Raw genomic sequence first — 21,346 nt, forward strand, 5'->3', positions numbered from 1 at the left:
ATTCATTAATAACTTACTTCCATTTCCTTCCCAGGAGAGAGCTGGCTTAGATGGACAGATCCACAGGAGTTGTGAAGCATTTTCACTGGGCATTTAGCTTCGTTTTGAACTAGCTCCTGGTACTGATTGACTACTCTGTAACGTAACATTAAGCAGAGGTCATTCATGAGATCACGTAAGTACTAGGTGAAGGCGTCTCCAGAACCAAAACAATGCAGAGGCTTCTATATTCTTGCCTTTTCTCTACTCATTACTTCCAATCAACAAATTATGGAACTGAAGTAAAAGACCATACCTAAGATGCAACGATAATTGAAGTAACATGAGCAGATTTTACTCAATTTTTTCAAATTCTCCTGTTTTACAAATACAGTCTAATTTGGAATCCTCTCCTACCAAGCTCAATATTTATTTTGAGAAGCAGATGGGGTTGGGATAGTACAAAAAGCAGCACAATGAGGAGGTATGTGCATAACGAATAAAGGCAACCAGGGGGTGGATGAGCACGGTAACATGTAGAGCATGAAACTCTTCCATGAACACTGAAGGTTTTTTTTTTTAAAAAAACACAACAGAATCACATAACCATAGAGTTGGAAGGGACCATGGGGGTCATCTAGTCCAACCCCCTGCAATGCAGAAATCTTTTGTCCAACATGCGACTCAATCCCACCACCCTGAAGTTCAGGGTCTGATGCTCTACAAACTGAGCTATCAGAGATTCCTTTTGTTTCTAAACACCGTGCTGAAACCATTAAGGGCTAGAGAAAATAAAAGAGTTTGGATTATGTGCATGTTGTTTTTCCAAATTCTGTAAAAAATAAAATAAAAATCCTCAGGCTGTCATGCAGAAAATAACCAGCACTAACCATGGAAGCTAGTCTATTAATAGCTACTGATCTAAAACCAGGATGAGAAAATGGTGGCCCTCCAGATGTTGCAAGACTACAACTCCCATCATCCCTGACCATTGCCAATGCTGAGGCTGACAAGAGTTGGAGCCCTGCAACATTAGAAGCACTGGCCTCATGGCACTGAGTTCATAAATCTCAGGAACAGAATTCATTCCTGAAAAAGAGGACAAAGAAAACGGAGGGTCGCTATCAAGCTGAAGACTATGGAAGGAGCAATAGTCTCGCCATAGAGGTGGCGGGTAGCTGCCAGCATCTTCCACGCAGCTGATCTGGGAGCAGGAGAATAGCCGCTCAAAGCACACTGCTAATGGGTGCAGACTGGTCAGGAATAAAAGCTTGCTAGTGAGCAAGGCTATACGTGCAAGTATGATGGGAAGATGGAACAGAAAATAAACACAGCTTGGAAAGCTGCCTAATAAGATTCTGCAGAAGAACTTAGTTCTTAACAAAACAAGAAATATCTAAAGAGAGACAATAAATGACTAATGAAGTTAGTATTGTATAATTAAAGGAACAGCAGTCAGGTTCCATTACAGGAGTGCGATTAGATGACAAATTGCCTTGCCTTATTAGAGGGATGAAATTTTGCCCTTCCCAGAATTGTAGTAACAAAAGGGTTTTGGTAATATGTAAGAAACATTTCAGCTACAGGACACAAAGAAGAGTGAAAGATGCTTTGGAGACTTTCACCTAGTACCACCAGGAGTCCTTTAAAAAATAAATAAATGTACATATACTGTTAGTATAAAAGTGTGAATAATGCCCATGGAAGTGTGAGCTGGAGGAAGCTGACTTTCTACCTCTTCCTCCCCTTGACTGGCCAATAAAAAGCTTATTTCTTTCCTAAGGGTCTCCTTCTGATATTTAGGGATTCCCCCTTCCCCCAGACCAAGCACGCTTCATTCCCCAGGACTTCCTACCCTTGCGAGCGGCTTTTCAGTGAGCAGGTAAGCAAGAGAGGGCCCCAAAGTCAGCTTCTGCCAGTCCCTTTCCATGGGATCTCCTTCCATGGATCCAGCCCAAAGGGTTCCGACAGCAAAGTTGGGAAATAAACTCGGAAAATGCAGGTCAGATGGACCGATGTTAATTCTAGCGCTAAGAAGCATGAATGGAAAATACTGAATCACAAAGCATGAATCACAAAAATACTGATGAACCCCTTACCTTTCTGCCTCTGTCTTTGAGCCAATAAGAAAACTGTAGGGGACACAATACATGAATTAAAGATTTGTTTAAGGCAAAAAGAAGCGTTGACATACATCTGATCAGTTGAGGTGGACACTATTATAAAGCCAGTGTGGACTAATGCTTAGAGTTTAATTAGAGCGTTGATTAGGACTGTAAACTTGGGGAACCATTTGTTGGGATTTTTGACTACGTGCAATTCTGTGCAGCTTCACACAGAGTCAATTAAGAGTTGGCCGACAGCCAAGATGACTGAGCAGAGAGGAGTTACCTGCCTGGAGATATGGATGCCTGGAAACAGCTTCTCCATTGGTTAAGGTCTCACACAGGCATAATGATTTATGACCTTATTGACTGGAATGTTTGTTGTTGGTCAGTGTGGTGTTCTGAGAGCCGTTTGGAGTTTGTTAAGAGAGTGCTAGTTAAGATCAGTGTATCTGTTCTTGTATATACAGTGTACCTCGGGTTAAGTACTTAATTCGTTCCAGAGGTCCGTTTTTAACCTGAAACTGTTCTTAACCTGAAGCACCACTTTAGCTAATGGGGCCTCCTGCTGCCACCGCGCTGCCAGAGCACAATTTCTGTTCTCATCCTGAAGCAAAGTTCTTAACCTGAAGCACTATTTCTGGGTTAGCGGAGTCTGTAACCTGAAGCGTATGTAACCCGAGGTACCACTGTAGTAACTTGTAGAGTCTGCTGTAAATAATAAACACCTATAAGTAACCAAGTTACTAGTAGCAGCATTTATTCCTGCTTCTTCCATCCTGCCTGCAACTGATTGCTTTCTGGAACTCTGCGTATGCTCTGCTAAGGTCTGCCTAAGGTCCTGCAACAGGTCAAAGTTGCAAAACACCAATACTATTCAACTAGATATTTGGGCTAGCACTAACACAATGAGACTTTGCCCCTTGCCGCCCTGCACACCCCATAAAGGTAAAGGTAAAGGTACCCCTGCCCGTACGGGCCAGTCTTGACAGACTCTGGGGTTGTGCGCCCATCTCACTTAAGAGGCCAGGGGCCAGCGCTGTCCGGAGACCCTTCCGGGTCACGTGGCCAGCGTGACATCGCTGCTCTGGCGAGCCAGAGCCGCACACGGAAACGCCGTTTACCTTCCCGCTGGTAAGCGGTCCCTATTTATCTACTTGCACCCAGGGGTGCTTTCGAACTGCTAGGTTGGCAGGCGCTGGGACCGAGCAGCGGGAGCGCACCCCGCCGCAGGGATTCGAACCACCGACCTTTCGATCGGCAAGTCCTAGGCGCTGAGGCTTTAACCCACAGCGCCACCTGCGTCCCTGCACACCCCATACCATTCCCAAACCTGTTCTGGAGGGTTGGGCAAACCCCAGACCAGAATTAGGGGGAGCTCAGGGAGAGGAGAGGAGAGGAGCAGAACATTCCACTGCACAGGAGAAATCCTTGCATTGGTGGAACATTCTGCATTCTACATTCAATACAGCACATTAGTCCAAATTCCCACTCAGTCCTGAAGTTCGCACAGTGACCCTGGGGAAGTCACCATCTTTCAGCCTAACGTTTTTCATGGCGGGTGGAGAGAGAGACAAAGAAGCATGTACATCGCCTTGAGCTCCTTGGAGAATAGATGCAATATAAATGGAATAAATAAAACGACTATTAGTCATTGCTGCAAATGGAAGCTTCTTTATATTCAGAAGATGTGTATTTCAAAATATTAGATACTGGGAATGAGCAACAGGGGAAGGTCTGTTGCCTTAAAATACGTGTTTTTCTCCAAAATTTAAGATGAAGGCCACTTACTGTGATGGAATTGTTGAGCTCTCATTGTCTTCGTCATTTTTAATCATTTGTATTTTACCATAGTATAATGGATTTCCCAACGACTGAAAAATGGTCAGTTTTGTTTTCTGAAGATGACTGCCAACTTCACATTCGAAGACATAATCATCTTTTATTTCCTGTCAAAGAGAGAAATATTGATACAAGCAGACCATTTCAATAGATTCCTCCAGTTCACAGATTAAAAGGAGGCAAACCGCTGGAGAGCCCTTGAGACAAGAGGCAGGGTCTGCATTTTTAAATTTTGCTTCCAAGTAAATTCTAGAAGAAGAAGAATAGAATCACAGAATTGTAGAATTGGAAGGGACACCCATCTGGTCAAACCCCCCACGATGCAAGGGTTCATCAATAAAGGGTTCATCAATAAAGACCTGGTTATGTTTAGAATGATACTGCATAGGGAAATGTTCCCTGATACCAAGATGAGGGATTCTATGGAATGCAGATAGAGAGAATTGATAAGAATAATGATCTGTTGTGACCTTGACGGAAGTGTACAATAGATGAGCCTTCCTGTGTTTTGGTTCGTTTCTTTCTTTTTTGTTCTTTTCTTTTCTTTCTTTTTCTCCTTCCTTTTTCTTTCCCATAATGGCTCATGTTTTATGCCATGTATTTTGATATTCTTTGTAGTTTTGTATCCCTTTCTATTATTATTATTATTAAGGATTTCTCTTTGGTAATTTTGGTTGCTTATATTTACCTGTATTTGTTTAAAGCAAATAAAATAAAATAAAATAAAATAAAATAAAATAAAATAAAATAAAATAAAATAAAATAAAGAATCTCAACAAGCGGTTCCCCATCCAATGTGAAACCATACTTGTTCCTGCTTAGCTTTGCAAATATACTAGCAGTTTTATTGCTGCACCAGAGTATCAGTGCCTTTAAGCCTGTCCCCAAATGAGTTCCAAATGGGCCACTATTTGAGCAGTTTCAAGGAGCAGAGGAAAGCAGCTATGGCAATGAGCTGCAAGAGAACTCTTGCCACGTGACATCCTTCGCCGGCTGCAAAGTTGCCACCCAAGTTAACCACACAGCTAAGTGTAGCTACAAATGTCCATGCCTTTTATAAGAGTCTACCCTACTCCTTCTGTCCCAATAGTGAACAGAAGAACTTGTTCTGCAGCTCAGATACAGACCTGTATGCTTCTAATCTCAGCAGTTTCATATTCAGCAAAGACTTAAAACTTCCTCCTCCTTGCTGGGTTTCTGAACCCAAACAGCAGAAAGGCAGCTCTGCTCCGACAGGATTTCAATGTGAGTACAAGGCACATTCAATATAGGCTAGCAATTTGGCCAAAGGAAAAATCCTGGTCTACCCAGTTTGTCTATCAATTTCAACGAATCTGCACCAACTTTGGGTATCACCACAATAATGTACTGAGGGAAAAATCTAACAACGTAACAACAAAAATATAGGATTCACGATACGGGCGGAAAGTCATTATTTTCCCCACCCTGATTTTGAGAAGCTGCTGCAGACAGTCTAATGGTTTCAGTTTCTCATTCATTTCAATAGGAGCAAATCAAATCCCTGAGTTAAAGTGTATTTTTTAAAAAATGAGAAGGGATGGTGGTAGAAATGAAACAACACAGGGCAACTGACCACATAATTGATGAGAAGTACATGGAATACACAAAGTGGTTTGAATTTGCTGAAAAATATATATCACATTTTAAACTGCTACCAATCCCACCGACTTGGGAGGTCTAACTGATCAAACAACCTAATTCAGAGGCAGTTGCTTCTGAGGCTCAATGTGAGACATGGCTCATGAACAGAGAAGACTACAGATCCATGTTGGTTTTAGTTGCACAATCAACAGCAGCAACAGCAGTTACCTCTCAATGATATGTAACCGCACTCCTGAAAAAGTCACAAGACCCATTTCCCCGTATTTCCTAATAACAATTTGAAATGATTCCTAGAGCCGTCCCTTACTCACCTAAACACATTCAAGTACTGATTGTTCTCTGTGTTCCTATCTTTTGGAACACAAAGTCTCTTAATTATCGAAAAGGTTAGCAAGCAATCTACTATTACTCACATGAGCGGGCCAGACACTGGGTTGTGAGTCATCAGGTTTGATAGATTTTTCCACTTTGGCGTATTTTTCCACCTTCAGAAACAGTTAAGAGATCAGTAAATTAAAATGAGAGCAGATTAAAGATGTGGATGAGGAACGTAAATGTCCTTATAATTGAAAAAAGAATTATAATCATACTGATGGGTTCAGAGAGTGAAGGCAAGACAATCCTAATGAGGGTTTATTGAGTTGTGATGATCCTTACAAGTGGGAGAAAAAGAATTCCCAGAAGAGGCATGATTATAAACCTCATGTTTTCAGTCCAGTTTGTATCTTGACAGATTCCACCCTCTTCAAATATAATACATCCTTTAAATAATGACTCTTACATGTCCACTTATTTTAACAGGCCTCGCAAAAACGGTGTAATTACCGTATTTTTCGCTCTATAACACGCACCTGACCATAACACGCACATCGTTTTTAGAGGAGGAAAACAAGGGAAAAAACATTCTGAATGAAACAGTGGATGTATCATTTTTGTGCTTCATGCTGTGGCCACAGACATGTGATCTGATGGTGAATTTGGGGTGACCCAATGCAAAAATCCTGAGAATCCCTGTGCATCCATGGTTTGTAACCACGTTTTTGCACCATTGCAGCCCCAGGCAACAGTGGGTGCGTGATTTTGGGGGGGCAGGCTGTAGCCATGGACATGCTATGTGATCTTATGGTGAATTTGGGGTGACCCAATGCAAAGATCCTGAGGATCCATGTGGATCCATGGTTTGTAACCACGTTTTTGCACCATTGCAGCCCCAGGCAACAGTGGGTGTGTGATTTGGGGGGGGGGGGCAGGCTGTAGCCATGGACATGCTATGTGATCTGATGGTGAATTTGGGGTGACCTAATGCAAAGATCCTGAGGATCCATGTAGATCCATGCTTTTTAATCACGTTTTTGCACCATTGCAGCCCCAGGCAACAGTGGGTGCGTGATTTGGGGGGGGGGGAAGGCTGTAGCCACGGACATGCTATGTGATCTGATGGTGAATTTGGGCTGACCCAATGCAAAGATCCTGAGGATCCATGTGGATCCATGCTTTTTAACCACATTTTAAGTGGGGAGGGAAGGAAAAACACAGAACGGACAAGGAGCACGAGAGCGGTGTGCAGAGAAGCAGCTGGCTAAGAATGCAGGAGAGGGGTATAACTGGGAGGGAGGAAAGAAAGGCAAAAGTTTTCCCTCACCTACCCACCCAAGCCAGCCAGCTCGCACGCGCGCTCTCTCTCTCTCTCTCCCTCCTGCATGTTTTCCCCTCTGCTTGCCTGGAGGGGAGGGGCTTTCCCTGCTCTTTGTTCCGTTTGAGCAAACACAGCAAGGAAACAGAGATGGGTGGGCAGTAAGACCCTGAGGCAGAATGCAGGAAAGCAGCCACTTCCTCTTTTCAGCTTTCCCTTCTAGGAGACACGCGGTTTGATTTTTGCCTGCTTTTTTTTTTGCCTCCCCTCGCACCATTTGGCTCCAGGGACCACACATTCGCTCAATAACACACACAGACATTTCCCCTTCCTTTTTAGAAGAAAAAATCTGCGTGTTATAGAAGGAAAAATACGGTAATCTGATTTCAAATCTAGAAGTTTTCATTTTCAAATGTTCTTCTTCTTAAGCTAGCCAATTTATTCTTAAGGACTGGGATCTGTCTTCTTTTCAGAAGAGAATGAAAAAGAGCGATGTCCAACCAGCAGCTATGCTAAACAGAGGTAGTGTTGAACTTGTTCTGCTAGCAGGCCGGCTTGTATAAGCAGAACTTCTTCAACAAGATGTTTCAGAAGCTGAGAGATTACATTGGCATGTACAGATCTGTATGCACAAGCTCCTGGGCCAGAGCTCCATCAGAAGACTGACAGCTCTGGACACAATCCTAGGAATGACAAATTTTACTCATCTCGGCATGTTCCAGAAATCTATGAACTTACATCCACTTCAGAAGGCGCCGTCAAATAGCAAGGATTCTGTTTCCACATATCCACACACTGGAAAAAAGGAAACCAAATAGATAAATGAACAATAGTTATCGGAGTAAGTAAGATTATCTAATTATCTAATGTGCTGTCTTTTAAAAACATGCATACATTTCCAGCTTTGGAAATTTTGAGGTCGTACTGCTGGGCTCCCTTCTTTTCCTTTCTTTTCTGCAAATAATCAAACAACCTGAGCTGTGGCGGTGTTGTGCAGTGAGACACCTCCTGCTGCCGATTCAGAGATGACCTGGAGTATCTCTTGAAGCACCTATAAAATATTGAAAATATTAATGGAAAGAATACAGGCAGTTGGGACCATTTTCATACAAGCTTGCTAGAGTGGCCAGGCATCCTCTTTCATAGCGATAATCCAGCATGAAAGGCACTGTGCGGATAGGCATCTAATTTACTTTGTGTCCGATACCAGATATACAGGAAGGGGGTACCAGTTCTCAAGAGACAATATGGCCAGTGAGTTGTCAATATTTCTCTTTTCACTAGTTAATCCAGTGTCAACCCAGTGGCTTGACTGCACTGCCAGCCTGATGAGCTGAAGCCTGAAATGCTTCTGAGAAATTATGGTTTGTGATGGAAGACTGCCATTTCTTTCAATGGACATTGTATGCGGAAAGAGGACTGCCCATTTAGGCCCTAAAACAGTAGTCACTATTTTTGTGTGTAATCTCTCTGGAAATGGAAACGGGGTGTCACCTCTCAGGGGCAATTTTCCAGCGGCAAATGAGGTTTCAATTTCTGTCATGGCAACAGGCCACCGGCTGAGTTTGGGCTGAACAATTATTATTTACTAATAATCATCCACACAGATGTCTCTAGGCGAAGTACAACAGATAATGAACTAAGGAAGAAAGACCATATCTACACTCTCTGGTCACATCACCTCACAGAAGAAACCTCTCAGCTGAGGGGTTGAATAAGGGGTTGAATTTATTTTAGTGGGGTGTAATGATGATTGGTGAGTGAGGGTAATTGAAGAGAAATTGATACTGGAGCAGTACAGTGGTGCCCCACAAGACGAATGCCTTGCAAGACGGAAAACCCGCTAGACGAAAGGGTTTTCCGTTTTGGAGGTGCTTCGCAAAACGAATTTCCTATGGGCTTGCTTCGCAAGACGAAAATGTCTTGCGAGTTCCTGCGGGTTTTTTTTCCTCCCCCCCCTTTTCTAAGCCGCTAAGCCGCTTATCTGCTTATCTGCTTATCCGCTAAGCCGCTAATAGCGCTAATCCGCTAAGGCGTCAATGGGCTTGCTTTGCAAGACGAAAAAACTGCTAGACGAAGAGACTCGCGGAACGGATTAATTTCGTCTTGCGAGGCACCACTGTATCTGAATGGGAAATTAGCTGGGAGGTAAATCAACCAAAAGAATTTATTTTGGCGATCTGGAGAGAGGTATAAATTAACCAATTAATTCATTGGAGGTGATTTGTATGGGAAATTAATTGATTCACCTTCTCAGGAGCCTAAATTCTAATACAGTGGTACCTTGGGTTCCCGAACAGCTTAGTTGAGGAACAAATCGGATCCTGAACACCACAAACCCGGAAGTGTTCCTGGGGCCAATCTGCCAATCAGAAGTCGTGCCTCTGTTTGCAAATGTTTTGGAAGTCAAATAGACTTCCAGAACGGATTGCGTTCAAGAACCAAGGTACCACGGTAGTTGTTTCTAAATGTATAATATATGCAAATCTGGGGTTGCAGCCAACAAAAACGTCCTGATAGCACAAGGATGTCTGGCTGCGCAATGGGACTTCCACTCCCTCACCTAACCCAATGTACCACCCGAGCACCGATGAGGAGTGCAGGGAAAGTAAGTCTCTTTGTGCAGGTGGAAGTCCTTGTGGTAACAGGAGGGCAACCCTCTATGCAACTTTGTGTCCTCTCTTTTGGTGGTGAACAGCCGCTGCTTCTTTTGTACGACGCACAAGTAGTCCCTCTAATGCAGGGGTCAGCAAACTTTTTCAGCAGGGGGCCGGTCCACTGTCCCTCAGACCTCGTGCGGGGGCCAGATTATATTTTGCAAAAAATAATAATATATAAACGAATTCCTATGCCCCACAAATATCCCAGAGATACATTTTAAAAGGACACATTCTATGCATGTAAAAACACGCTGATTCCCAGACCATCCACGGGCTGGATTGAGAAGGCAATTGGGCCGCATCCGGCCCCCAGGCCTTAGGTTGCCTAAAGGTAACGGTAAAGGTAAAGGGACCCCGACCATTAGGTCCAGTTGTGACCAACTCTGGGGTTGCGCTGCTCATCTTGCTTTATTGGCCAAGGGAGCCGGCGTACAGCTTCTGGGTCATGTGGCCAACATGACCAAGCCACTTCTGGCGAACCAGAGCAGCGCACGGAAACGCCGATTACCTTCCCACTGGAGCGGTACCTATTTATCTACTTGCACTTTGACATGTTTTCGAACTGCTAGGTTGGCAGGAGCAGGGACCGAGCAACAGGCGCTCACCCTGTCGCAGGGATTTGAACCGCCGACCTTCTGATCGGCAAGTCCGAGGCTCTGTGGTTTAACCCACAGTGCCACCCACGTCTCTTAGGTTGCCTACCCATGCTCTAAAGCTTGCATTCACTCAAAGAGCTATCCAGTGATGCAATTCCAGGGCCTGGTGAGTGATTCTTTTTTAAAATGATCACTGTTCATCACAAATGTGTTCTGTTCCAAACAAAATGTTAAGGGCGTTTGTTCTGGGGGAAATTTCTACAGACATTCCAGGTCTTTGAACAGATTTTTAAGAGCAACTAAAATGTTCTTCGAAACTTAACAACAAATAACTTTCCCCCGTTAAGGCAGCCTATTCCGTTCAACCAGACTTTTTATAAATCAAGGACCAGTAGAGTATGACTTTCTGATACCTTTTCATTGGGCGAGTATTCATCTTCTGCTTGTTATAGTGAAGTCTGTTTGCTGTGCAAGTTACTGCAATTGAAGGATCCAGACACAGAGGTTCTGCTGTAGCCAGTATCAGTTGGCTTTCTAGCAGGAGTTTGTCTTCCTATAATACAGAGAGTGTTCTAAAACTGCATTAAAGACTGCAATCCTATACACATTTACTTGGGAGTAAGTTCCATTTAACTCAATAGGACTTATTTTCAAGTACACAGCAGGCAACTTCTGTGCCAGCTTTTGAACACTTGCTGAACACCCTGCAACTAAAGTACGTCTTTCCACAAGGGTTAATTGATGCCTGTTTTTAACCTTTTTATATGGTGTTTACGGTACAGTTTTATGTTTTATTGTGGTAAACCATTTCAACTGATAAATATTTTTATAAATAAATATAAATATTTTTATAAATAAATAAGTATGCATAGGACTGGCTGCATGTTACAAATATTTTAAACAGTATTTGTAAATATTTGAACAGTATTTTTGGCATGAACATACATGATAGTTGAGTGTCTGCACAGTGTGAAACGGGTGTTCTCGACTTGTAATCTAAGTGATTATTATACTTTCATATCGCAGGGACTTAAGATTGTGTTTGAGAGAGGAGACCAGCAAACACAATTGCCCAAAATCTGACATCTCTCTCCTCTCTTCAGAACTATTATGGTTCTTGCCAAAGTTTCAATGATCTAAACCGAAATTTCTATTAACAGAATCTTCGGAAGATTCCCAATTTGAAATTGCACATGTGACCATCACTAAAGAATCAGAGCATGCACGCAAGTCCCTTTCTGCCATCCATCATCTCAATGGGACCTTAGGGCGGCCCGTGGATAATTATAATTACAGATGGGGTCAGGTGGAATTCTACTTGGGCAACAATGCTTTTCAGCCTCCTCTTTCCTGCTGCAGCCCCTTATGGGCAATCCCCAAAGCTGCCCGGAAGGTCAGCTCCTGCCCCCCCCCCCCACCAAATGGCATGGGATATGTTAAGAGGATCTTGAACTCCCACAATACAAACAGATCTTGCAGAAGAAATGTTCTGGATTCTGCCTAATATTGATATTAATAAACAGAATCATGCAAAATAGGTCTACACCTCCGACTCACTATGACATATTCTCACTGAAGTGGCAAACTCCAGGGTCGGGTCTTGCACAAATTTTCCTTCATACAAAACATTTCCAGCACAAAGAATGTTAGATGTCCCAGATTCTGGCAGAATCCGGGACCAAGGAGAAGAGTCGGTGGAAGAAGATTGGAAAAAATTTAAAGTATATATTCAAAAATATTGTAAAATTAAGGATTGTTAGAAAGATGTTGGAAAAAGAAAATTATGTGGTTTTGGTAGAAATGATATAAAGGATTAAGTAAAAATGAATTGATGAAAGAGAGAATGTAAAATTACAATATATTAAATCAAATTATTAAGATAAAAACAAGGTTGGAAGGATTTGCTGAAATAACAATTTGAACTAGAATACAAAAATGGGAGGTGTGAGGAGGTCAAGGAAATAAGTAAAGGAAGAAAGTTATGTAAAGGTTTAATCGTTTCTTTTTCTTTTTTATATGATTGTATTTTTTCTGTCTTTTTTATTTTCTTTTTTCTTTTGTAATCTTCAAAATTCTGAATAAATATTATTATTTTTTTTAAAAAAAAAAAGAATGTTAGATGTCAGGGAAGACTCTAAACTAGCCTTTTCTCCAACATGCTTGCTTTCCAATCTTATCTGGAAGGGTTTTAAATATCTATCTATCTATCTATCTATCTATCTATCTATCTATCTATGGCACTGAATTAAATCATTTGAGACCTCTAGCAGAGCCCAGACATAACCTTGCCACTTCACTGAAACCTAGGCCTATTCATCTCCTTGTAGACCTTTATGCCACTGAACAAGATGGCCTTTCCTGGGGTTGGAAGAACACATTGCACCAGAAATTATCATCACAATATACCATAATACTAGGAAACTACCACACTAGTGAAACCAACTCCTTTAGCTGCCACGTTTGTTACCTGCGTCCATTTGTGGTTGTCGCTTGTAATGGAATGCACATCACAAATCAAGGTCTAGAAAAATGAGGCAAACCTTTCATTACTTGCGAAGTACAGGATTTCTAAATACAATGCATCAGGATTGTTTTTTAAAAAAATTAAGAGCAGCACCAAAGCTGAAATACACGAGTTGTTTACCTGCATTGTTGGGCGCAGAAGTATGTATTTGCTTTGGTATGTTGGAGATTTGAGATTACCAGATTGTCTATAGTCACGTATTTCTGTTATGACGCAGCCACAATGGAAAATATTTATCTGTTTAAAAGCAAACAAAAATGTACATATCAGCACTTCTATATATTTATACCTGGAACTAAACAGATCTTTAGATCTCTGGGAATACTTCCTCTCTCTTTTTAAAAACTCTATTATTATTATTATTATTAAACTTAACAAGGACAATAACCAAATTATGTAAAAACTGGTGCTTCTTCTTAAGGGTTAGAAATATTTTTCAAGCGTTGCTCATAAGTTTTGAAATTTTTAATTTTATACTAGTGCTCAGTTTAGACATTATGCCAAACTGTGGTTTGTTGTAACCATAGTTTTAGAACCCAAATGGTAGTTTGGTCTCCAGACAGGATAGCGAATTTGGTCAGTTAGTTGAACATATACTCCTTATTTGGCGATCACTCATAGCAGAGTAAGATTGTCTTTCACAAACACGGTTTTAACAAAGAGTCAGTAAGTGACTGTGGAGGCCAATTCTGGATCCACACGTCCTTCCACAGTGGGGACATTGGTTTCCGGGTGGGAGCTGATCATGGTGTGGATTTGCCAAGCGTGCCTTCCTCTTAGTACATTTCTCCCTTGCGTCCTGAGTTTGAGTGTCTTCAAAATCCATGACACCTTTGGTAAAGGCTGTTTTCCAATTGGAGCGCTCGCAAGCCAGTGTTTCCCCGTTGTCGGGGTTTATACTACATTTTTAAAGATTTGCCTTGAGAGAGTCTTTAAACCTCTTTTGTTGACCACCAGCTTTCCATTTTTAAGTTCAGAATAGAGTAGTTGCTTTGCAAGACGATAATCGGGCATCCGCACAACATGACCAGTCCAACAAAGTTGATGTAGAAGAATCATTGCTTCAGCACTGAATTTGGTCAGTTAGTTGAACATACACTATATACAGCAGGAATGGGGAAATCCTTGGTCCTCCAAAGGCTGCTGAATCACAACTCCTAGCAGCCTCAGAAAGCATAGCTAGACAAGTTCTGGTTCAGCCACATTGGTAGACAACCCCCCCCCATATAGTTACTACTGTATATGGTTACTGTTACTTCCACTACCCTCCCCATAACCACTAAAACAAAAACACCATTTCAAAGTCTTTCAAACCTGCGATTTTTCCAGGAGATCAACTAAAATAGGAGGCAGCTCTTCTGCATCCAAATATTCAAGTAATTCTCCCTCTTCATAAGGAAGCCGAATGGTTTCTGAATCTGCGTTAAAACCAAAGAATGTATTTGACTATGAATATGTGTGTGAACTATTTGCTTTCACAATTATTCCTTTCTGGAAAAAAAGAGGAAAAAAATTAACTTACAAAATTGTGATTCTGTTACGTAACAAGCTACCTCACACTGAGGAGAGGCTGGTTAAAAATGTTTTAAATGAATAGATGATCTAGAACAGGGGTGGCCGACCTTCATTCTAGTCAAGGCCACACTGTCATCTCTCGTGGGGGGGAGCATGTCAAAGTGGGCACAGCCAAAATGTTTAAAAGTGGACGTGGCCAGAAAACGTAAAGGGCACATTTTTAACAGTCTCGGTGGCAGTGGTCACAAAAATACTTTAGGCGTCACAACAGGTGTGATCAGTACAATTTAATATATGGATAAAAGGGAGCAGTCAGTAATTTTTAAAAAGGTTATGTTTCAGAGAGGCCTTGGAGTACTGTACATTGTGGCAGTGGAGGATCCCAAGGAGCAGTCTTTCTGTCTGTCTGTCTGTCTGTCTATCAAAAAAAATCCTTTTTCCCCAATGACAACTTTGAGGGCATGGTGAGAAAAACTCAGGGTGGTGGTGAGGAAAAATTCTGGGGATAGGGGCACACTGGTTAGCCACCCCGATCAAGAGAAAGATAGCTATGGTCTTTCTTCTACTAAGTAAAACAAAATCCAGTAGCTGAAAGAATTCAAACAGACACACAGAGTACACAGAAAACCAGAAGATCATATCAGGCTTTAAACAGGTTTACTCACAGCTAAAGACAGCAATGGCACAAAAGAGTTTTTTATAAAACCAACAGCTTGAAGCACTGTTTATTTTAAAGCACAATCAGGAGGTTAACAGCCATTTAGTGTTAACTTTACCTGACCCATTCTTCCCTCTCAGCATCAGCGAATAACCTTCGTTTCCTGGATAGAGGTTCACTACTAGGCATGACAATGTCTCTTGCAAAACCAGCTTCTCCAGCAAGTTCACATTTCGCCTCAGCTTCTGTTTCAAAATGGGTGACACTCATGAAAACAACGCATCCAGGAGCTAACAAGATGAAATAATGAATACGGAAACGAGCAGCTATTCACTATAATTACCTTACTAAGTCTACCTTGGTTTCATAAGTAACATTTCATTCTATGTGCTGAAGAACTAATGGTTGCAGGGAAAGAAACAAAAAGGGAAGGGCTCGATCTTTTGGAACATTCTTGAGAAAAGCCTAGGGACAAATTATTCACTCTGCTATCCTGGTGAAGGTAGAGCCAAGAATAGGAGACTTCTCTCCCAGAAGGAAAATTTCACCCGCTACTACACTCGTCCTGGCTTCAACCATTCCTATCCACTCCACTTCCCAATAACAAATAATTATGTTTACTGTTTATCTATTACATGTATATCCTGCCACAGAACTCAAGGCAGCACATACAAGTTCTGCAGCGCCCCCTCGACCTACTTTTATTCAACAAAGTTGGTGCACCTTCATTTATGTGAAGGTTTTAAGAACTGCTTTGAATCTCTCAAAATAATTTAACACCGCCACTTTCCTGAGTTAATAAAACCATCCACTAAGAAAACGAGGCTTTAGCGTGCGTTTGCTGCAATGCATTTTCATAGAATGTTGCCCTGTCCAGAAATACAATCTCTTGATCGCTTCCCAAAAGAGTGTCTCCATTTCCTTCTTGTTGGTCACCCTTGAACTGCTCCTGCTGAAAAATAAGGGCTGTGGGGTTTTAGATCATCTCTCACAGAGAGGGCTTTCCTCATCACCTTCTATAGGTGGGATGGGGAACCCCTGGTCCTACAACTCCCAACATCTCTGACCTTATGCTATGCAGGCTGGGGCTGGTGGGAGTTCAACATTTGGAGGGCCACAGAATCCAAATTCGATTCTATAAGGAAGGAGTCGTTTAGCATTGCTCAAGTTCTACCTGCCAACAAATCTGTAGGAAGACCTACATGGCAGGACAGTCCTGATCTCACCCAAACATTGTTATCTGCTCTACTGTCAGGTCAGATCTAGGAAACAAGTGCTCTTTGCTGTACTGCCAAAGCCATGATGGCCAGAACCACCATGCGCCCTTCAATCTAGTAACCTGCCAATCTAGTAACCTGCCTCTGGAAAGAACTATGTGGAGAAGCACACATTCTGGCTGGACTCTTATTGCTTTTGGATTTTACTTTCAGGGAGGTGTTACTTCTCCCCATCCTCAAGTCAGGAACTGGGCATTGCGTGAAAATGCCAATTCCTTTAATAGCTTTTATATATATATATAACACAAAATGAAAGCGGGGCTTATCAGAGCTCTAGTACAGACTACAAAGACAGTAATGGAGCGAGTGCTTGGCAAATAAGTCCCACGTACCTTTACTTCAGGCTCTTTATCGCATTCTTCCAGATACAGTTCATATAATTTTTGAAACACAGATTTTCTAAAATTGTGAAGAGGAAACACAATTCAGTAACCATTTTGTCTGTTGAAGTAAACAAGAGGCACGAAATAATTCTTACCTCCCACTGGATAAATATTTTCGTTTGGGAGGCTTCTGGCGTGCACTTTCAATGATATACTGAAAAAAACAAACCCCACACAAATAAGCTTAGTGGTACAAAGATATGCAAACTGCTTTAGGGGATTTAGGAGTGTGTATGTTTACATTAAATTATGTTTACGTGAATTGTGTTTTCATTAAATTAAACAAAAAATGAGTGATAAATCTCTTTCTCTCCTATTACATTTTCAGATTATGAAATTTATTTTCTGTACTGTGTTCTGAATAACTGGGGAAACTTTGGTACAATGCAGATGATTATTAAATGTAACATTAAATATGTGTGCAATTCACACAATCTACTACTTACCTCAGCACGATCCAATGCAAGTTCTAAAGCCTGCTGCTGCAAAATGATAAAAAGACCTTTCTTAGAAAGCATATGTTAATATAGATTCTTGTACTATATCATCTGATATAAAATAGTACCCAGTGTTAGAAACTCTAGGCACTAAATGGATCCTTTAACCAGGGTTAGTCGCCAAAGTGGAATGCCTAGTTGCCATTTTGGGGGAGGAATGGCTCTAAGAGAGCCAGTGTGGTGTAGTGGTTAAGAGTGGTAGTCTCGTAATCTGGGGAACCGGGTTCGCGTCTCCGCTCCTCCACATGCAGCTGCTGGGTGACCTTGGGCTAGTCACACTTCTTTGAAGTCTCTCAGCCCCACTCACTTTACAGAGTGTTTGTTGTGGGGGAGGAAGGGAAATGAAAATGTTAGCCGCTTTGAGACTCCTGAAGGGGAGTGAAAGGCGGGATATCAAATCCAAACTACTACTACTACTACTACTACTACTACTACTACTACTACTACTATTCTTCTTCTTCTTCTTCTTCTTCTTCTTCTTCTTCTTCTTCTTCTTCTAAAACCATATTTTTCAGTATAACTTTTTGGTTCCTGAAATTCATTCTGATTGTGCAGATAAAATAGAACTGAAGAATTCTACAGAATGGGGTATTAGTGTGTGAAAACAATCAATGATCAATGATCCCCAGGCATGCCCTTCCAGATAGTGGAGATGCCAGATGCCATTCTGACACCCGGGCATCTTCACTTGGTCACAAGGGGTCAATATTCAGGTGTAAAATGCACCTGGCCCCTGTCTAATTTCGAACACCAATAGTATCATATAATATTTATTAATTCTATCATTTTTTCACCAGATAAAGTGTTCTGACCAATTATTGGTCCTCCAATAATTCTGACCAAATATTGGACCACCTCTCCCGGTATGCCCCACGGAGAGCCTCAAGGTCCGTAAATAGCAACACCCTAGTGGTCCCGGGCCCTAAGGAAGTTAGATTAGCTTCAACCAGAGCCAGGGCATTTTCAACACTGGCTCCGGCCTGGTGGAATGCTCTGTCTCATGAGACCAGGGTCCTGCTGGATCTGATTTCTTTCCGCAGGGCCTGTAAGACAGAGTTGTTCCGCCTGGCCTTTAGCTTGGAGCCAATTTGATTCCCTCCCCTCTTTCTTTTTCCTTTCTCCTCCTGTGATGAGGCTGCATTTTAATATTTTAATGTTTCAATATTTTAATTGTTGTATTTTAATCTTGTTTTTAAGTTGTATTCATTCAACTTGTTTTATTATTGCTTGTTAGCCGCCCTGAGCCCGGCCTTGGCTGGGGAGGGCGGGGTATAAATAAAAATTATTATTATTATTATTATTATTATTATTATTATTATTATTACAAATACCTTATTTAATAGTGTAGTTACCTAGAAGCAAATCTCATGAAAATTAATCAGACTTCTGAGTAAATATAATTAGGACTTGAGTGCAAGCAATAAGCTATCAACAATCATCAAGTCACAGACAATTAAGACAATATTTGAGACAAGCACAAGTTTGCTTACATTGTGGTTTTTGACAGCAGAAGCTACCTCAAAGCAGATGTATAACTGGCAATGCCTACACTATAGTCTGATGCAGACATATGCTTAAGAGACCATGAGCAGGCTGCTCTCTCCCACCTTGACAGCAAATTCTCCAGTTTTTCCTTTAGCAGTTAAGCATGTCAGAACTGTTGTTAAATATGGCTGAACAAGACTCTTGTTAAATTGTTTTGAAATTATGGTTTCAAGGCAGAACTAACGCTAATTTCAAATCAGGGTTAAACAGGAAGCCTGGGTATCATAATCCACAATTAACATTAATGCTTAATCACAATTAAGAATTCACTTCCTAGACAGGAAAACTTGGAAGAAAGGACCATATGATTTTATAATTATAGTAAGATACACAACTGCATGTGCTCTATAAATCTTGTTGGTACAAGATAAAGAAAATAATCTTAAACTATATTCACAAAAATTGAGCTAATTGTATTAATAATCTCAGGCAATACTGGAAAAGTTGGTGATGAAATAGGCTGTTCTTGGCTTTTCATCACTTGTCACTAACTAGTAGCAGGACTTAAAAGTAGCTTTCCATCAGATTTGCATCTTGCTTTTTATTTCATCCATTCAAGACTATACTCTATTAGTATAGTGACTGACAGAGGCAAACAGACATGTCAACAGCACTCACACATATCCTGCTATACAGGCAATGGCCATTTTACGCTTGTCCAAAATGTGTGCAACCGTGCATATGTGCCCTGGCCTGAATCCAAGAAACCCCAAAAGTCACAAAAAGTGGAGGAACAGGGCAGTGTAGTCGAAGCACATGGAAGTCCAGAACGTAATGCAAATAGGTCACTGCCTGTATAATCTAAAGGTAAAGGTAAAGGTACCCCTACCCGTCAGGGCCAGTCATGACCGACTCTAGGGTTGCGCGCTCATCTCGCTCAAGAGGCCGGGAGCCGGCGCTGTCCGAAAACACTTCCAGGTCACATGGCCAGTGTGACGAAGCTGCATCTGGCGAGCCAGCACCAGCGCCGCACACGGAAACACCGTTTACCTTCCCGCTATAAAGCGGTCCCTATTCATCTACTTGCACTTAGAGGTGCTTTCGAACTGCTAGGTTGACAGGAGCTGGGACCGAACGATGGGAGCTCACCCCGTCGCGGGGATTCAAACCGCCGACCTGACGATCAGCAAGTCCTAGGCACTGAGGTTTTACCCACAGCGCCACCCGCTGCACAACAATCAGCAAATAACCCTTTCACGCCATCTTGCTTGCAAGTGTTCACTAGAAAAGAGAGGAGCCTCAAGAAAGATCTTAAGATGCTGCACATCTGGCTCCTCTGTTCACTATCCACATTTCGCTATCATCTTGAAAAGCCCTGAACTGGTTCAGATGTAGCATTCTTGGTCTAATACACCGTGGTTTAATCTGACCAAGGTCTGAACATGCCTTATAGCCTTATAGCACAATGTTTTGAATCTAATTACAAATAATAAAAAGAGAAGATACAGTTAATTTATTCTCCCCTGTCCCAAGCACACATTTCAGAAACCAGAATCTGACAGCAGAAGAGAGAAAAATCTTACCATCATGACTGGAACCCAATGACAACATCCAAAAATGACTTTTTTGGAGTTGGGCACAGAAGAGCACCGTCAGTTTCCTGTGTCCATGTTTAAGGCACTCTAGAATTGGTGAGAGAAGAGGAAAAGCACTTATTGCAAAAATAGATAAGGCATTCTATTTACATTCTATGTAGTTGTCAAAAATGGGGGGGGGGATCTAAATGGAGGTTGAAGGGGGGTTGACTGAGATAGGACTCTGGGGTTTCCCTGCACAAACACACTGGTCATTGAGGCGGCTTACTGATGAAAAAGAAGAGCAGCTAAAGATGCAGGCGCAATTAACAGACTTCTCAAACTTGGGTCTCCAGCAACTGTTGCTGGACTACAACTCCCATCAATCTTTGAGGGGCAGTGTTTCAATACGAGTAGGAAAATGAGAGTACAGTTGTACCTTGGGTTAAGAACTTAATTCGTTCCAGAGGTCCGTTCTTAACCAGAAACTGTTCTTAACCTAAGGTACCACTTTAGCTAATGGGGCCTCCTGCTGATGCCGCGCCGCAGGAGCACGATTTCTGTTCTCATCCTGAAGCAAAGTTCTTAACCCGAGGTACTATTTCTGGGTTAGTGGAGTCTGTAACCTGAAGCGTCTGTAACCCGAGGTACCACTGTACCCCAAAACATTTGTTTTTAGAAAAAAAGCACTGATATTAAGTATACAGTGGTACCTCGGGTTAAGTACTTAATTCGTTCCGGAGGTCTGTACTTAACCTGAAACTGTTCTTAACCTGAGGTACCACTTTAGCTAATGAGGCCTCCAGCTGCTGCCATGCCGCAGATTTCTGTTCTCATCCTGAAGCAAAGTTCTTAACCTGAAGCACTATTCCTGGGTTAGCGGAGTCTGTAACCTGAAGCGTATGTAAGCCGAGGTACCACTGTACCTGCATTTCATTTAATTAGGTCAGCGTTTCCCAAGCTTGGGTCTCCAGCTGCTTTTGGACTACAACTCC

At 41.9% G+C, this 21,346-nt stretch overlaps 1 protein-coding gene across 6 annotated transcripts in view; it reads right to left on the bottom strand.

Annotated features, from left to right (window-relative positions):
• Window positions 1-21,346, bottom strand: part of SUPT20H (SPT20 homolog, SAGA complex component) — a 37,112-nt gene that overhangs the window by 15,291 nt on the left and 475 nt on the right. For 5 of the 6 annotated variants that reach the window (XM_079959336.1, XM_079959335.1, XM_079959334.1 and 2 more), the window contains exons 2-16: window positions 20,361-20,459; window positions 17,242-17,277; window positions 16,891-16,949; window positions 16,745-16,811; window positions 15,254-15,380; window positions 14,277-14,380; window positions 13,083-13,199; window positions 12,906-12,959; window positions 10,852-10,991; window positions 8,077-8,233; window positions 7,921-7,977; window positions 5,963-6,034; window positions 3,876-4,033; window positions 2,079-2,111; window positions 18-135 (exon numbers count right to left, since the gene is read on the bottom strand). In XM_079959336.1, coding sequence (XP_079815462.1) covers window positions 18-135; window positions 2,079-2,111; window positions 3,876-4,033; window positions 5,963-6,034; window positions 7,921-7,977; window positions 8,077-8,233; window positions 10,852-10,991; window positions 12,906-12,959; window positions 13,083-13,199; window positions 14,277-14,380; window positions 15,254-15,380; window positions 16,745-16,811; window positions 16,891-16,949; window positions 17,242-17,277; window positions 20,361-20,366 — 1,305 coding nt within the window. In that variant the 5' untranslated portion in view covers window positions 20,367-20,459. The remainder of the gene's footprint in view (window positions 1-17; window positions 136-2,078; window positions 2,112-3,875; window positions 4,034-5,962; window positions 6,035-7,920; window positions 7,978-8,076; window positions 8,234-10,851; window positions 10,992-12,905; window positions 12,960-13,082; window positions 13,200-14,276; window positions 14,381-15,253; window positions 15,381-16,744; window positions 16,812-16,890; window positions 16,950-17,241; window positions 17,278-20,360; window positions 20,460-21,346) is intronic. The other variant, XM_079959337.1, reaches the window with a different exon arrangement.

Source organism: Podarcis cretensis (assembly GCF_951804945.1).
Source record: "Podarcis cretensis genome assembly, chromosome: 17".
NCBI lineage: Eukaryota > Metazoa > Chordata > Lepidosauria > Squamata > Lacertidae > Podarcis > Podarcis cretensis.